The sequence below is a fragment of the Heterocephalus glaber genome, unplaced genomic scaffold (assembly GCF_053883595.1).
Source record: "Heterocephalus glaber isolate CG9 unplaced genomic scaffold, H.glaber_assembly_v1.0 deba00001610, whole genome shotgun sequence".
In the NCBI taxonomy this organism is placed as follows: domain Eukaryota; kingdom Metazoa; phylum Chordata; class Mammalia; order Rodentia; family Bathyergidae; genus Heterocephalus; species Heterocephalus glaber.
Genome location: NW_028258381.1, coordinates 39,116,997 through 39,135,695, shown reverse-complemented (window position 1 = coordinate 39,135,695; position 18,699 = coordinate 39,116,997). Strand labels below are relative to the sequence as shown.

At 44.0% G+C, this 18,699-nt stretch overlaps 1 protein-coding gene and 1 long non-coding RNA gene across 2 annotated transcripts in view; one reads left to right on the top strand and one right to left on the bottom strand.

Annotated features, from left to right (window-relative positions):
- Positions 1 to 232: 232 nt before the first annotated feature.
- On the bottom strand, positions 233 to 17,963 carry LOC101718751 (uncharacterized). Its single transcript, XR_001183185.3, has 6 exons — positions 17,180 to 17,963; positions 2,823 to 2,844; positions 2,602 to 2,734; positions 2,152 to 2,302; positions 1,895 to 2,052; positions 233 to 479 (listed from the first exon to the last, which is right to left on the bottom strand). It is a non-coding gene; the product is annotated as an uncharacterized LOC101718751 (long non-coding RNA).
- The window catches only part of Baiap2l1 (BAR/IMD domain containing adaptor protein 2 like 1), an 89,999-nt gene continuing 79,003 nt past the window's right edge, over positions 7,704 to 18,699 (top strand). Inside the window, exon 1 of the mRNA XM_004840478.4 lies at positions 7,704 to 7,970. Coding sequence (XP_004840535.2) covers positions 7,920 to 7,970 — 51 coding nt within the window. The 5' untranslated portion in view covers positions 7,704 to 7,919. The remainder of the gene's footprint in view (positions 7,971 to 18,699) is intronic.

The window sequence follows — 18,699 nt, the reverse complement described above, 5'->3', positions numbered from 1 at the left end:
TCGAGGTCTGGTGTTCATGCTCAGCAGAATTCCCATTGATTGTTAAGAATTCTTGCACTCCATGGTCAATGTCAATATATTAGGGACATTTTTAAAGAAACACATAAATTACTACTCAGAGTTTGGCTTAATTATTTATAATTGTATGCATTTACTGTGATGGGAAATTTCACTTTATGCTGAATTTCAAAATCCATGGGCCCGATAAGTTCTCTTTTAGCAAAAACCGGTTAAATTCTCTCATCGTTTATTGCACTCCTAGATCTGCAGAAATTTACAGTGAGCATTGAGGTTTCGAGCAAAAGGTCAGAGAACACCTGAGCTGCTCTGGAGACGAATTTGGTAGCAATGCCAGGGCTCAGTGTGGGTGAGGCTGGTGGTAAAGTGGCACCTGGGACGTGAACACAAACACGGACAAAAAAGACCACTGGAGATATCCTTGTGTCGCTGATCCTGCCCTCTCTGATCCTTTTCCAGCACTGGAAAAGAAAAAAGATAAATCATCTTAGTGGAAAAGAATGTTCCTCTACATTCTGTCTCTGGGCATTCACATTGGAGACCTGCCTAGCAATCCAGGTGTCTGCATTCTGGCTGCTCTGCTGTAATCATGGTTGTATGGAAAGAAATCATGAATAATGTGGGCGCAGTACCATGTGGAAAGAAATAATCAGTAAGCGCTTGGGAGGCTGAACAGGGAGGATCACTTGAGGCCAGGCGTTTGAAGCCAGCCCGGGTGCCATAGGGAGACGGTCTCAAAAGAAAGACAACGTTGGGCATGGTGCAGCATGCCTATAACCCCAGCACTAGGGGACACTGAGACAGCAGGACTGCAAGTTCTAGCACAACCCGAGCAGTTTATCAAGACCCTGTCTCAGTCAATCAATGGTCAGGGCTATATTTCATTGCAAAGGCCCTGGGCTAGATCCCCAATACCACAACAGAAAGAAAGAGAGAGAGGAAGAAAGGAAAATGTGTATGTGTGGGGACAGAGAGAGAGGGAGGGAGGAAGAGGGAGGGAGGGAGGAAGAGGGAGGGAGGGAGGAAGAGGGAGGGAGGGAGGGAGGAAGAGGGAGGGAGGGAGGGAGGAAGAGGGAGGGAGGGAGGGAGAGGGAGGGAGGGAGGGAGGAAGGAAGAACAACAACTACAAGAAGAGAAAGAAAAGGAAAGAAAAAGCAAGGAAGGGGGCTGGGGATTTAGCTCAGTGGCACCACGCCTGCCTTGCAAGTGCAAGGTCCTGAGTTCGATCCCCGGTACCAAAAAAAAGAATTTGCTGGGGATCTTCCCCAAAGAATTAAAAGCATCATACCACAGTGATATATGTGCACCCATGTTCATAGCAGCACAGCCTGTAACAGCTAAAGCTTGGAAACAGCCCAAATGCCCATCAACTGGAGACTGGATAAAGAAGGTGTGGTTTTTTAAATAAAATGAAGTACTACTCAGCCATAAAAAATGAGAAATTAGAGACATTTATAGCTAAGTGGATGCACATTGAGGCGATACTCTTAAGTGGAATAAATAGGACACAGATGTGTAATACCGAATAGTTTCTCTGGTGTGAGAAACTGAAAGTGTAAATAAGGACTAAATGTATAATAGATAATGTGAAATAGGAAGAAAAGGGGCAAAGGGGAGGGGGAAGTGGGAGGGCTAGGGGAAAGGAGAGAAGGGAATGGGATTAATATGAGAAAATGGAAAACTAGGAACAAAATCTTTGTAAATAGGGAGGAATGGAGGGGTTGAAGGGAAGGCAGGGGAATGGGGAAAATAAGAACCAAGAGAGACTATGTAAAGGTGCAAATTTCCAATGATGAATGTCATTGTATTGTACACCTAAAATACACCAATAAAATAAATTTTTTTTTTTAAAAAAAGAAAGGAAATGGAGAATTACTTATCTGGCTCAATAGATATCTGCAAAGGTAGTCCACTGCATCATTTTCCAAGTCTTCACTTTCAGAAAGAGTTCCATTAGAAGGTAAAATGGTTCCGAATGTATTGAGCTTGTTTATCAAGGAAAAATACTGCACACACACAAAGATTTAAGTCCTCCTGAAAAGACATATGTAAGAGTGATCAATACTTGGAGTTTGCTAAACACAGAAAATAAATTTGCTCGGAAAAGGAAAGTCTAGGACTTTCTCTGCTCACATTTTCCCATTGGAGGGGAAAAATCAAGACGAAACAAATAAAGACAGAGCAGGCAGATCAACTTCCACAAATCCGGCCAGGACGTTTCTGTACCAAGCCAAATCACTGAGAGCTTTTCAGGACACCAGACCAGCGTCTCTCTGCTTCTGCCCTGCAAAAAGGAAAGAATGTTCAGGTTATCTTGGCCTTGGGCAGAGAGCCTCTCCCCACTGGGCCAACCTGCACCCCGAGAGACAGAGGTAACAATCAGAGCTGTGCATGGAAGTTAGGGTGGGGAGGGAATGGGGGGAGAAAGCCAGAATGGGGAGAGATCGGGACTAAATGTAACTTGAAGACTAACTACCCTACTCGGGGTGAAGAACCACAGCCAACAGGCGGAAAGGCCTGCCTGATCTACACAGCCACAGAGGCAAATTGAAACCCCACCATGGCCTCCTGTCCTGTACTCACCACTACAGTCTCACAGGGAAACAACAAGGCCCTTTCAGGTTTCTGGCAGACAGGACAATTCAGTGAGCCTGTGACACCAAGCAGGGGCCGAGTCTGAGCTTTATACCATACCGCAGCAAGCTCCTTGGAGTGCCTGGCAGGAGCAAGTACAAAACTCGCTTGGAGGAATAATTTACCACCCAGGCTGCAGGGAAATCTTTCAACAGTTGCTGAGCACTTACCATGTGCTAGGCTCAGGGCAATCTGCAAGACAAGACAGAAATGGTCCAATGGTGGGGTGAAGGTGAAGGGAAAGAAAAAGCAATGCTGAGCCTGGTGGTGCACACCTGTAATCTCAGCACTCTGAGAGGCTGAGGCAGGAGGATCACAATTTCCAGCCCAGCCTAGGCTACTTAGTGACTTAGTAAGAACCTATGTCACAAGTAACAAATGTTTAAAGGGGGATGCAGTTTAATGTGAAACCTGGGTTCTGTCCCTAGTACCACAAACAATTAGTAAAAACAGTAAATAAAAAAGCAATGAACAAGAAAAAGGTTAGATAGTATACAGTTGGCTCTCCATATCTGCAGGTTCCCTGTGTGTGGATTCAACCAACCACAGATCAAAAATATGTTTTTAAAAATTTGTGTCTGTGCTGAATATACACAGGCTCTTTTCTCATTATTCCCTAATCAATAGAGTATAACAACTAGATACTTGGCATTTACACTGTAGTATTATAAATCTCCTGGAGATAGTTTACAGTATATAGGAGGACATGTGTAGGTCACATTTCATAGAAGGGCCTTGCGAATCTGTGGGGTTTGGTGTCAGAGAGGGGTCCAGGACCCAATTCCCCACCTACACTGAAGGATGACTGTATTAATTTCTTGTTGCTTCTGTAACAAATCACCACAAATTGAGTGGTTTAAAAACACACACGTATTCTCGTGAAGGTCTGAGTCAGAGGACATAAATGAGTCTTTCAGGCTCTAATCGTGACAGCAGCAGAGCCGATTCTTCCAGAAGCTCTGAGGAGAGAGTCTATTCCCCGCCTTTACCAGCTTCTTGTAGCTGTCGTCGAGTGTATCTGTGGCTTGTGGCCCCTTCCTCTGCCATCAAAAGGCATCACTTCTGTCATAGCTTCTGCTGTCATTTCAGCTTCTCCTTTGGGTCTTCCTGGGTCCTCCTTAGAAGGCCCTTTGTGATTAGATCAATCCCACCAGGTACTCCGGATCATCCCCTCTCTCAAAATCCTGGACTCATCACTTCTGCACAGATCCTCTGCAAACGTTATGAGGTGACACTTACAGGTTCTGAGGCTTAGGACAGGGACATTTTGGGGAGCCATTACCCAGCTACCACAGCTGGCATGAACACCCTTGCAATGAACAGAGAATGCTTGGATGGAGAAACGTCACTCCTGAAACCCTACAGGCTGTGATAAAGGAAGGCCTGTGTGAGACACATCGAGGCTGAAATCTAAATGACAGGCAAGTGCTGTGAGGCAGGGGAGAGAACATTTCAGGCTAAGAAGAACCTATAGCAGAAATAAGCTTGCACATAGCCATTTCCAATGGCTTTTCCAGAATAAGGAAAAATTTTTTCAGTACTGGAGATTCCCCATAGAGCCTTCACATAAGCTATATCCCCAGTCCTTTAAAAATTTTTTTTTTTTTAGTTAGACAAGATCTTACTAAGTCACTGAGTTGCCCAGGCTGGGCTGGAACTTGGGATTCACCTGCTTCAGCCTCTTAAAGTGCTGGAATTACAGACATCTGTGCTTGGCCAGAATAAGAAAACTTAAATTTATTTATTTGCTTGTTTTGGATTTTTTTGAGACAAGGTCTTGTTATGTAGCTCAGGCTGGCCTCAAACTCCCAAGCCATCCTCCTCCCTCAACCTCCTGAGTGCTGGGATTGTGGGCATGCGCCACCATGGCCAGCAGAATAAGAAAATTTTAAGCTCCACCTTTTTCCTGAAATTTTTATGGGAACACACACACACACATACACACACACACCAGCTATTCTCAGCCGGGACCTCTTTTGTCACAAAACCTGGTGGTATTCTCAGCATAACCAAGAGTCCACATGGAGGTGGAGGGATCCTCAGCAGCTGCCCAGTAAATTCAGAACTTTTCATAAACCCCCAAACTAGAGCTTATTGACATTGTCACTTACAACTGCGCCTTACAATCCATGTTAACATAACCAGGATACTGTGCTTGGTTATTTCAACTGAGGGAGGAGCTTAAAAATAAAGGAGGCAGTGGCAGTGGCTTCCTGCCCTTGGGAAGGTGTCCAGCTTAGTTAGAAGCCACCTGTTCTTCCAGTGGCCGCAGGGCTTTTTCCTAGCAAGTGCTGAGCTCTTGGGCAATGCAATGGTGGCTGACCCCCACCTTCCCTGACTCACTGTCTCCGATTGATTCACTTTCCTTGGCTCTGGGCACAGTAAAGTCCAAGGAAACTAAGCCCATGGGCTCTCAAGTTTGCAAATATCAACAAACATAATACAAATGGGCTCTCGAGTGTGCGACCTCCCACTGTTTTACCTCTGGCATGACTGACTGTCCTTCCATTCCCACTTTCATCTCCATTCTCCTTAAATTCTGCATGTGCACTAAAGGGTGAGTCAGGCCCTGCTCACTCTGAGCCCAAGAGTCCTAACAGAACACCTGGCACAGAGCAAACGAACTGTTTACTTGTTCTTTTGTTCAACAAAGACGTCCCAGGCACCTCTGAGTTAGGAGCTAGATGCAGTTAATTTACTTAATGCCAGCACAGATTAAGAACCAATGATTCTCAAAGGCTTTTAAAGCTGCATGATGATCATAACTAGGAAGTGATTTCCATAAAGGAGAGGTATAGATGACCAAGAAGATTTGCATACAATTACGAGCCTGGTCCTTTGATCGGATTCCACCCTCAGCAATCAAACTGAGGCACCTGAGACATCCACTGGCTTTACGGTATCCATCAGTCCATGTTCTCTGGCTCTGAGCCACACTGCCCTCGGAGGACTGCCTGGCAGCAAAGGGTGAAATGACCTCATTCATCAGAAGACTGTTCTAAGACAAAAGGGAAGGGAAGTTCTAAGACCAAAGGTGATTTGCAAAGCGAAGGCTGTGACTCTCAAATTTAAATAAAAACCAAGAGACACACACGTAAAGCCCAATATGTAATGACAGTAATTATAAAGTCATGCATGAGTCCCACATGTGGCAAATAAAACCCAGTTGTCACATCGTAAGAGCCAAATACTGGAAATCTGTTAGGGAAGAAGGTAGCTGCTTCTACTGGCTGAAACTTAGGGCTGGTAGTTTATTTTCCCCAACATCCAAGAACACATCACGGTTCGATTCCCAAACGTGATATGTTTTATGGCTTGCAAAACCCGATAAGACTGCACCAGAGTCCAACTGGTTGTGTCTAAGTCCAGAAGCATCTCAGACTTTAGGCGTTCCCAGCTGGGCCATACAGTGCCTTCTTTGTGTGCATTTCCTAGGGAACTTTATCCCGGGAGCAGTTTAGAAGTCTCATATCCTAACTACTGTAAATGATGCAATTGTATGCAACTGTGCCTAGTTAGAAGTTCTCAAAAGTCAGAATAAGACCCTTCACCCTTGCGAGCGGGTAGAAGTCTCAGATGCTAATGGAAGTTCCAGATAGAGGAAGGCTGTTCTGGGTCCCTCCCAGCCCTAGGTGTACACTCTGAATGGGAGGGACAGAGGTGACATCTGCCTCACGGCTGGGCAGGGCTGCACTAGGGTGTAGACCGAGGAGCTTCACACCTGTGAGGACTGCCAGGTGAAAGGAAGAGAGATTTCCCTAACACCTCAGCTCGCCATAGCTTGTTTTTTTTTTTTTCCTCCTCTCAGTACTGGGGATTGAGCTACATCCACAACCCTTTTGAAAATATTTTTTGGGGCCGGGGATTTAGCTCAGTGGTTTCGCCGCCTGCTGCACAAGCTCAAGGACCTGAGTTCGATCCCCGGTACCAAAAAGACACACACACGCATTTTTTTTTTTGGAGAGCCAGGAGTGACAGTGCACGCCAGTAGTCCCAGCACTTGGGAGGCTGAGGCAGGAGGATCTCTGAGAGTTCCAGACCGGCCTGGGCTACACAGTGAGTTCAAGGCCATCCTGAACTACCTAGACCCTGTCTCAAAATATATCGGGGGGGGGGGTCTCACCAAGTCCGCTAAATTGCCCAGGCTAAGATCTGACTTACAATCCTCCTGCCTCAGCCACCCACAGCGCTGGGATTATAAGTGCGCGCCGCCACTCCTGGCTCACTACAGCTTTCTAAATCCTACAAGGATTTGCGATTAGCACAGGTATACATCATTGAGTTAAGGTCGTGCTTAATGTAAAGGTTAAGAACGTACTGAAATTTCAGTAACCAGACCTTGGCATTTATTACTTTCTTTGCTGTGTCTTTCTTTCTTTCTTTTTTTTTTGGAACCGGGGATCGAACTCGGGTCCTTGCGCTTGCGCAGCAGGCAGCGAAACCACTGAGCTAAATCCCCGGCCCTGTTTATTACTTTCTTGATTACCCGGAGCTTCCAAAACTGCAGGTGGCTGCCATGGTTCCTCTCTAAATTGCCACGGGGGCCGCGGGGGCCCCAAGACCTACGGGATCAGCGAGGTGGTGGGCGGGAGGGGTCAATCAGGGAAATGAATACATCGAACAGCTGTGAACGCTCCTTGGTGTGGCTGCCGAGAGGCAGGGCTTGGGGAAAACGCCCGAAGAGCGTGGGTTAGGACTTCCAGAGCCCTCCTGGCGCCGGAAGCACAAGGACTAGCACTCCAGGGGCGGGTTTGGGTCCGGGCGGCGCCCGGCGCGCTGTGCGGTCGGTCCGCTAGAGGGCGCTCTGTGGCCGCCCCGCCCGCCTCAGGTGGATGGCCCCGCCCAACCTGGCCGCCCCAGGAGGGACCGCCCCGCTTGGCTCCAGCCCCACCCATACAGCCGTTAGGCCCCGCCCATTAGGCCCATTCCCCGCCACTCTGGCCGCCTCCTCCGGTCATGGCCCCGCCCGTGCGGGTGTCGGCTCCGCCCACCCCGCCGCCCCAGGTGGGGCGGCCCCGCCCTCCCCGCCGCCGGCCTCAGGTAGGGCCCGCCCGTCCCGGTCGCCCTGCGGCGTCCGCTGCTCCTCTGCTCCTCGCGGGCGGCGGCGCGGGCGAGTTTGGGCGTTTTGGCAGCTGTGACGCGCGCGAGCTCTCTGGGGCCGACGGCTGCCCCTCGAGGGCCCCTCCTCGGCCGCGCCCCGGCGCTCCCCGGCCCGGTCGGCAGCCACGAGGCCCCGCGCGCCCGGCCGCCTGCCCGGCGCTGCAGCCATGTCGCGGGGCCCGGAGGAGGTGAATCGGCTCACGGAGAGCACCTACCGCGTAAGCGGGGCTGGGCGGGAGGGAGGCGGGGGGCCGGGGCCGTCCGGGCGCTGGCGTCCGGGCCTCGAGGCTGGGGACCCCCGGAGCGCCGGGGTTCGAGGCCGACAGGGGAGGTGAGGGCCCTGGGTTCGGAGTTCGTGTCCGGGAAGGGGAGCCTCGCCCGCAGGAGGTCTGCATTTTTCACCTTTGGGCTCAGGAGGAGACTTCGGGCGGGAAGATTCTCCCCTACTCCCCATCGCCGAAGACTCCTGAAAAACTGCAATTTACTTATTTAGCGGGTTGAACCCAGGCCCTTTGCACTGAGCTATATCCCCAGCCCTTTTGAAATTTTTTAAATATTTTGAGACAAGGTCTTGCAGAGTCGCTAAATTGCCCAGGCTACTCTTGAACTTGCTATCCTCTTGCCTCAAACTACACATTTTACAGCTGACTTATCTGGGGGGAGCTGCGTTCCCTCGGGTCCTCTCCCTCCTCCCAACTCCTTGGGATCAGGGACCGCGCTGGCCTGGCTGCTGGGCTTTAAACCCTGCGAGACCAGAGAGAGGAGCTCGAGTTTCCACTGAGAAAAGCGCCCGAGAATGAGAATGTAGGGGAGAAACTTGTCTGTAATTAGGAAAATCCAGGTGAGCCAAGCTCCTCGCTGGCGCCCTTGGCACAGGGAATTTTCTAGGCTGAGGGCAGTCCGTTCCCAGGAAGTCTTTGAAACCTCCCCTCCCCTTGGACCTTTATGAAAGCAGCTTTAAGTTGAACTTGGTTTTTTATACATCAGTGATTTTGCGAGGTTACTGCAAAGAACGCTGAGATTTTACTAAAATTGACCTAATCTTATGGAACTCTTGATGGCCAGTCTCGTACGACGCTGCGTGGTACGTGAGAATTTTTCCAGAACAGACATAGGATTAGTGGCCAGTTTAGTAAGTTTAAGTACTTATAAATGAATTCCAGTTGAAATAAGATATGTGTTTAATCATCTGCTATTAATAGAATACAAAACAACTTTGTTTTAATTCCGCTTAGACACATTGAACCCCCGAGACTTTAAAGTTCTCTAAATTCATTTGTAGCTATGGTTCAGGTGCATAATTCGTCATTTTCATAAATTTTTTTAACCTTGAAATTGAATTTCTAGATTTGCAGGGTCTGAGCGAGTTCCTGAAATCAGAGAAGTTTATTGACTTTTGCAGGGTATGAATTTAAAAACGCCATGAAAATATTTTCAGTCTATCCATTGAAGTCCAAAAGATTATAGATTTCTCTCATCTGCATACTTAAGGTATATACTGTAACATGTGAATTATTTTTTTATAGATAGACGAGTAGACTTTGTTGGCATGGCATTTTTGGGATCAGCAACTGTGACCAAAACCATTCTTATTAGTGTTTTCTTTTTTCTTTTTAATGATTAATTCATTTTATGATTTAAGGTGTGTATCACTACTTCAGTTGGGTAAGCCACATTGAAGAATTTGACTTTGTATCTTTAGATTTAGCCAAATACTGTCCCCATTAATTTTGCTCTGTAAAATACTAAACATTATAATAGAGTTTTTAATATTTCAGCCATGCTCAGAACAGTGTACGGATGAATTCAACCTGCTTGTACCAAGGCAGGGGCAACAGGAACAGAGCTGATGAGCCGTCTGAAAGAATCAGACTCCATCTTAAGTCTAAAAGGTTCTGCTCCCCTGAACTAAATTGCTAGGTTTTTAAGTTCAGCCTACACTGTCCTCAAGAGACTGAAAAATGTAATTGTTTAAGTACCATATAGGTAAGAGATATTCTATGATTCGTTTCACATCCAAACTGGCACACAGAAAAGTTTCCAAAAGATGCTCAACTAAGTTGAAAACTACATTTTCCTAAGATGAGAAATCACTTCCCTTTTTCTCTGGGGACACAGGAGAGAGCAGTGGGTCAGAGGAGGGGGAGGAGGTTAGGGGTAGGTGACAAGTAGCATCTGAGAGTCAATGCAATGGAAAAACGTACCAAATGCTAAAGTTTTCCAAAAAGTTTAATGGCGCCAGTAAGGCATATCAGTTGTATTCTGGCAGACATTAAGATCTGCTTTCTCTTACCAAAGAAAATGGCACATGTTTTATCAAAGTGTGACAACTGAGATTAAAGGGTATTACGATTAAGCTTCAGAGCACTGACTAAAACAAAACGACGAAAAACCTTGTTACTCAACGTGGAAAGAGGAACTAGGACCAAGGCATAAAGGGGAGATTTAATATGTGTTCCTCCATCTCAAAATCCTGTAGGAAGAAGAGTTCTGGCCTCTCGTGAACAACGCTTCACACCACCAAACCCAATTCCAGAATCTAAATTTACAACAACAGAAAAGCAAAGATTAACTAACTCCAAGAGCATTTCTTGGTATATTCCAAAGGGAAGCTGGAAAATATTCATAACACAAACTGAAAGTGTAAATAAGGATTAAAATGATTAAAACAAATAATTGATAATTTGAAATAGGAAGCAAAGGTCCAAAGGGGTAGGGGAAGTGGGAGGGGAAGGGGAAAGGAAAGAAGGGAAAGGAAAAATGATGAGAAAAGGAAAAAATGGAAGCAAAGTCTATGTAAATAGGGAAGGGTGGAGGGAGTGAAGGGCACGCAGGTAATGGGGAAAAAATAAGAACCAAGATGCATCATGTACAGGTAGAAGCACCCAGTGATAAATGTAAATGTACTGTATACCTGAAATGTACCAATGAAAGAATTTAAGGGAAAAAATATTCATAATACATAGGCTTGCCCATTTCAGGTAAAATGGTAGATTTCTATAATTCTTCCTGCTATTATATTCAAACAAACAAACAAATTATTAGTGTTTTCTTAATAGAGAGCAACTTTTAGAAGTGCCGTGAACTTGAATGTTTAAAGCCTAAGGTTTTTATTGAAATCGTTGATATTTAAATGGTACTGAAGGTGGTGGGACAGGAAGTATAAGATGCTGACAAAATGTGTAAATAAAACTCTTACGCATAGGCTTGGGGAGTAATAGTTACTCTGATGATAGTTGAGGAAAAACTGTGTAATTGAGGAATGCAGATCACTGGACATTATATGTGGAGTGTAAATATCCACTAGGGCACAAAAACATGAGCCCAAGTTTCTCCAATATGGACTGATTTTCCTTGCCAGTGTAAAGTGAGAATATCAATTTGAGACAGCAGTTAGATGCACAGAGGAGACTGCTCTTCCTCCACTTCTGACTGAGGACCTCCGAGGGGCTGTACTCAGACAAATTAAGGTGCCACAAATGTCACCCACTTTGACATGTCATATTACCCACAGACTGGGGCAGGAGGGAAAAATGTAGATTTCATCAGTTTGGTTGTCCATATTTGTAGACATAAAGCAGTATAAATCATTTCAGTTTTTGCAAACTTTTAACACACAGAAGATCAGAGGCCAGTACTTAACAGCTTTGCATTCGAAGGTGTCTGAAAGCATACCAAAAGCTCACTAAATGTTGAATGATTGATTGACTGATACAATCATCCTTTCCTTGTTAATGTTTTGGGATCAGGTTTTTCATGTTGAGGTGGTGGGATAAGAATTTACAGTACCTGTTAACAAGTTTATATAATGTATAAAATGAAATGAAGACAGCTAGCCCATGGTTTGTGAGGAAAATGTACAGTGAAATTTTACGTTCACACCTCTGATTGGAGGCCTGAAAAGCCTTGGACTTTTCCTCCGCCATCCCCACCTGCACTGACAGAGGCTGAAAACAATTTAGTATGGCAAATTCCACTGGCAATGTTGGTGAATCTAGTTTCCTTTATGTTACCTAGCAGTCTGCAATGTTTTACTTATTGAAACACAACCTAAACAGGTGTGTGATTACAAAAGCCACCTGCAAATAAGATTTTATGACTTGTTAATATGGGTTTTAGGTTTTTTAATACTCAAATTTCTTTGAACTAAAGGAATAAAATCTTTAGAGAAAAGGGAGATTTATAAAGTAGTGAGATTCTCTATATGCAGTATCAAATACCCTTAAATATATATTTACACATTTGCCGAGTTTTCTAAAGTATGTACTTAGGCAAATGATCATTGGTGATCCCTGCTAACTCACAGAAGGATGTGTTTTTCTACTTTACAAACAAATGACATGATAATAAGCCCCAGAATAAATCAAGTAATGCTGCTGTTGCTAATTAGAGTTCAGCCTGTGGAAGAGCACTCCAGCAGCTGCGGGCCTGTTTCTGAGGTGGTTGCTGTCAAGGACCGGGAAACTCAACAATCCCGGGGTTTTGCCTTCATCACCTTCACCAATCCAGAGCATGCCTCAGATGCCATGAGAGCCATGAATGGAGAGTCCCTGGATGGTCGCCGGATCCGTGTGGACCATGCAGGCAAAGCTGCCGGGGGCACTAGAAGAGGGGGTGCCTTTGGGGCCCATGGTCATGGTGGCAGGTACTCTAGAGGTGGTGGGGACCAGGGCTATGGGAATGGCAGGTATGACAGTCGACCTGGAGCATATGGATATGGATATGGGCGATCCGGAGACTACAGTGGCAGAAGCCAGAAGTCTGAATAGCCAGACTGCTACTCAGGAGGGAATTACAGAGACAATTATGACAGCCGAGGAGCATGTACACATGACATACACAAGGAATAACACTTCCGGTCCAGGATCGTCCTTCCAAATTGCTGTATAAAGATTTTTGGAGCTGCGCTGCTTTAATATATTACCTATTTTTGAATTGAGCCCCCAAGGTACCTTGTTAAAGACCTTTTAGAAAGCTCCACATGTTAAATTTTCCCCCCATTTAAAGACAAATTTCTGGGACATTTGTAGAGTATGGGGATTTTTTTTTTCTTTATAAAGTTTTTAGTTTGGACTCTCAGGATTCTTGCTTCTGGCAAAAAAAAAAAATTTGACCAGACTGATTTTTTTTTTTAACATGTATCTAGGGTCATTTTTAAAACTTGTACAAAATTTTTATCATGACTAGAAAATTTTTGAATGTACCTGTAAGCAATCTGCATCAAAAATATGATTGCCTAGAGCTGTTTTTTATTCAAGATCCACCATCATGATAAGAGCTTCTTGAAAATGTTTGTGAATGTCATTTTTTTTAATACTGGAAGAAAGAATATTCTTTTGTGTCTCATGTAGTGTTTAGGATGTCCTTCAGAGCTGATTAAAAAGATGGAACCTGAAGAAAAAAAAAGTTCCGTCGAAGATCCCTCCCCCTTCCCGCACTTTATAGTATCCCCCTAATTTGCCCTCAAAAGCCTGCTTGTGATTTAGCATGGTTTTTTGATGAGTCCATGCCTTTGTGGGAGAGGAAGAAGTTCAGAAAAACCCATACTTAAGAGTAGCCGCAGCTTTCCTAGGAGTTAGAACTGTTGAAGTCTTAGGAAACTGAAGGAGGATGAGTTTGGTGTCATCCAAAGATGTCCTACCTACAGGCGTCTTGCTGAGCAGTGAGTGAAGGGAAAAAACAACACGGTGGACTTGGAAGGTCGCCTCTCAAGAAGCCCTGCTCACCCAAGTCTTTAAAACTCCCAGACTTTGTCTATCTCCCAGCCCCACCTTAGGCTACCTTACCTTTTGCCCATAAAATGTCCTGCCTTAGAATATACTACAGGATATATTCATTTATTATATTTGTTCATCTCTTTTTCCTCCCTACCTGGAATGTGAACTCCACTGGGCAAGGGACTTCCCTGTATTCCAGGCACCTAGAACAGTTGCTGGCACTGAGTAGGTATGCATATGCATATTTGTTGAATGAATGCACATTTGGCTAATTGATTAAGCTCCTATCCTAGGTGAGGCTTCTGTTCCCTTACTGTGTAATCTAGGCTGGCCTGGAACTTGCAGTCTTCCTGCCTCAGCCTCCCAAGTGCTAAGATTGATTATAGGTGTGCCCTACCACTCTGGCTTGATACCTCTCATAGAGTGTTTTGTCCTAAGAATATATCTGCCCTCAAGATGGATGTGGATTCTGTGTGCTTATTTACCATTTTTAGATTGAGAAATTGAGGCCTAGAATTCAGTGACCAGCCTCCACATGGTACTTATCACATAGGTCTCTGAACAGTAATTTAGTTTCTAGTGACCAACAGCATAAACCAAATGCAGGTTCATCATTTGGTCATCTAAGGTGTCACTGAAATTTTCTATTGTTCCGGTAATTCTTCGTGGACATGCTTTGAACAAACCTTTCAATAACCTTTTAATGTTTCTATTGAGTAAAGTAAGCAGTCTAAGGATGTGTTTTCTTTGTTTACATTTTTTCAGTTTGAGTTTAATGGGGATATATTAAGTGAAAGAGACTGCCTAATTGGTTTCCAGTTTGGGCATTATACAAATCTAGGGTTAAGCCTTAAAATGGCATAAGAACCCTGTTTGTTCCAGGTGTGTGCCTCATGCCCATATCCCCAGTTTCTTGGGAGGCTGAGGCAGGAGGATCACAAGTTCAAGGCCAGCCTAGGCAACTTAGACCCTGTGTGCAAATTTGAAAAACTAGAGCTGGGGATGTAGATCAGTAGTAGGGCACTTGCTCAGCATGTGTGAGGCCCGGAGTTTGATCTCCAGCACTCAAGGCGGGAACACCCTCTCTGAGGTATACTTATTGCTATAGCTTGTTGCAGTATTGGATATCTTAATCCTTTACCCTAACCCTGTTTTCCTCAGATGTGCTGAAGATAAAATGGGATTTGCAAAAGTCTAGATAACTTGCTTTTTCCTTCATGAGGACTAAAAAAGGGGACCGGGGAACAGCAGAAAGGTTGCCAGTTATTGAATATTAATCTGAACATCCCAGTACTTCAGGTCAGATGAGATGAAAATACAAAGCAAACAATAGATTTTTTTTTTCCTATCAAAAGCATCCCTTATCTTAATGGGAAAAAAGATTTTAGGCCTCTGATAACATTGCCTGAAGCACCCTTTGTTGTGAAATCTGAGTGTGTGGGGACAGTGGACAGATTATACCTTCCACAGGTTTCACGTAGTTTGAGGCAGCTTTGCATTTGTGACATTATTTCAGTATTCAGCAATAATTTTTGCCTCACACTGCAAGAAAAGCCTAATGTTTATAGAATTGCAACGACTTTGATTGTTTTCAACATTCCACACAGCAATTTATTCTGCAGGTAAAAATTATTATTAAAAGCTATAGTCACATTAGTTTAAGTTGCCTAATGACACATACAAATATATTTTTATTTTTTTAAAAAAATTTTTATCAAACCATGTATATAGCTCACTCAGTTGTCACAAGCTGAACACACTTGTGTAACCAGTACCCAAATCGAGAAGCAGAGCGTGACAACCTCCACTCGTGCTGTCTTCTACACCCTACACCCCTGAAGTAGCTGCTCTTCTAACCTGTGCTGGCATTTATTATGTCTCTCTTGTTCCTTTGTGGTAAGATGGATTGAACCCAGGGCCCTACACATGGTAGGCAAACACTCTACCACTGAACTACATACCTGTCCCTTTTTAAAATTTTGAGAGGTCTTCCTAAGTTAGTTGCCCAGGCTGGCCACAAACTTTCTATCCTCCTGTCTCAGCCTCCTTAGTAGCTAGGATTACTGACATGCGCCAGTTTGTGTATCTTTTTTTGTTTGTTTGTTTGTTCTGCTTGTTTTTTTGAGACAGGGTCTCGCCTTATAGTTCAGGCTGGCCCTGAACTCACTATGTAGCCCAGGCTGGCCTCAAACACATGGCAATCCTCCTGCCTCAGCCTTGTGTATCTTCTTTTACCCAGGATCCTTGTCGGATTCATCCATGTCATTGCAGTAATTGTAGTTAGTTCACTCTTGTTGCTAAATGATATTCTTTGTGAATACATCACAATTCGCTCTTCTCTTGATGGGCATTTAGATTGCAGATGTTACCAGACTGCTTCAGGATATTAAGACATACATTCTAGTACATGTCTTATGGACTTTGCCCCTCGGCTTGTGTATACACAGGAGTGGATTTGCAAAGTGTAGAGGATTTGAATATTTAGCTTTAGTAGCAAGTACCAGGCAGTTTTCCAAAACAGTAGCACCAGTTGACATTCCCACCAGGAGTATATGAAAGATCTGGTGTTCTACATCCTTGTCAGCAGTTGATATTGTCAGTTCTTTTAGTTTTTGCCATTCTGATGGGTATGTGAAAATAAACATTTTTAATTCAAAACCAAACTGGGCTGGGGATTTAGCTCAGTGGTTTCGCCGCCTGCCTTGCAAACTCAAGGTCCCAAGTTCGATCCCCAGTACCAAAAAAAAAAAAAATTCAAAACCAAACTATTTAGGGTGCTGGGGGTCAGGAGGGTCATAAATTCAAGCCCAGCCTGGGCAACTTAGCAAGATTCTGTCTACAAAATAAAAGGCTGGGGATGTAGCCCAGCACACAGGCCCTGGGTTCAATACCCAGTACTGCTAAAAAAAAACAACCAAAAAACAAAACTCTAGACCTATCAATGATCTGTTTCTCTGCAGGATGCCTGCAACATCAGCAGGAGCCCTGGAGGGGACAGTTATTGTCAGAGACAGAACCAGGACCTAGGCAGGAAATATGGATCTCAGAGAGGCCGTACTCTACAATCATTGTAGTTGAATGCATCAAAGGACTGCACTGTGGAAGGCATGTTTAGAGCATGGATGAGCCCTACTGAAACAAACGGGGTGGTGGGGCGGCATGCAGAATTAGGGTTAACCAAATTTTCTTCCTAGTTGAGTAAGAATAAAAGTACCTTTCCCTTTTTATGTGACTTTTCTTGGAAATGCACCTACTTTACTATTACTGGCACAATAGACTTGTTTTTAAAAATAATTTCATAATAATTGAGCTACAATTCTATCAAGATTTCAGGGGTGGGGGATTTGGCTCAGTGGTTCCGTCACCTGCCTTGCCAAGTGCAAGGTCCCGAGTTCGATCTCCGGTACCCCCCCCACCCCCAAAAAAGATTTCAGGACTAGTACTTTCTAAAGGAAGTATTTTTGAGCCTTTTCAGTTACATTGTAATTGTATATGCTTGAGAACAAGTCTCCAGAATTAAACTTTTCTGCATCTTCCACAGTCATTTATGTATTTTATATTTTTTGTGTGTCTATATGTATAAGTGTTTAGTCTTGGAGGCTTTTAAAAACTATTTTTATCATACTTGAACATTTCCAAAATTTCTATGAAAATTTATAACAAAAATAAGCCACCCAGAAACCCACAGCCCAGAGATAACACTGACTCACCATCATCTTTCCAGTATTTTCAGTTCATATTTCAGTGTCAGTCCACAGTCAGGACTTCATCATCTTGATGACTCCACAGTACTCCATTCTTCGTCGTTAAGTTATTGATCCAGCCCCTCTTCTTGGATATAGATTGGTGCCAGGGCTTCACTGCAGGTAAAGCTTTGCCCGAATCCATGATGTTCACCAAAATCTAAATCCCCAGAAGGGAGCTGTAGGTCAAAGGGTAGGTGCATTTTAAAGAGTATTTGCTCCACATTGCAAAATGCCCTCCAGGAAATACATGCCAAATTTTGCTGTAATCTGCATTGTGTGAGAGCATACCTTTCCCTGAATTCCTACCAGCCAAGTAGATCTTAAAAAGACTTCTTGTAGTCCATAGTAGATGTATGTGTGTTTATAGTAGTAAAGCAAATATATCTATAACGTATAGAATACAGACATTGTTCCGAACATCCAAGATTTCAAACTTGTGGACATGGACAGAGTGATTACAGCTCTTTGACCCCTCAGAGCTATTTACTTCGTTCATATTTCCCTCAGCCTTGATTTTATATTTCTGAGTATTTGTGTTTGCCTGACCCTGAGTCTTTCTGGTTTATCCTCCCTTTAGTGACTGAGTTCTGGTTGTAAAAGCCGCCTCAGATCCTTGTGGATGAAGGTGAGGCATGTATGAGTGAGATAAAATGTTGAAAAATATTGCCAGCGTGTGTTCCCAAACTAGGGCTAGATGAGTGTCACGCAGAGATCTGAAGGATCCTTAGAGGGAGGTCAAGTTGTCCTCTAGTTTGTTTCTTGAATTGTTTGTATTTAAATGATGCTTCCAAGGTTAGGAAGTCCCTAAACAGTAGTAATTCCTTCACTAAAATTCTCAATGACTAGCTGTACAGGTACCTGGAAGACAGACTCGGACTTCTCACTTATACTCTACCTTCTGGAGTGTTCACCTTTTTTGTGTGAAAGGGTTAGTATAGTGTTTAACCAAAAGAAACCAGAAATGGATAGATTCCATTTTAATTGGATATATTGGAACTAAGCTAAAATTTGTCATTTTCTACCTCTGTTGTGTAAATTAACCTTTTAAAGATAAAGTCTTAATGGTTTTTCTCTTAATTTTCACATTATAGAAATGAATATTTTTTTTGTTTTGGTTTGGTTTTTTTGTTTGTTTTTGGTACCAGGGATCGAACTTGGGACCTTGTGCTTGCAAGGCAGGAACTGGAACCACTGAGCTAAATCCCTGGCAGAAATGAATTTTAATATGTGGTAATCTGAGACTACAAATGCAACAAAAAATTAACAAAAATGTTCAAATTCCAATTCTTAAAGCCATTTTTAAAAAGTCTCATTTCTGTTGCAAGCAGCTGGTCCTTTTCAAGGTACAGCTGAATCCTGGAAAGGTATGGAAGTGTTAATAATCTGTCATAAACATGGAAAAGGTCCTCTGAGTAGGCACATTGTGGAGAACAGACACATGCAGGGTGAGGATGGGGGTGGGCACACATGAGAAGCCCAAACAC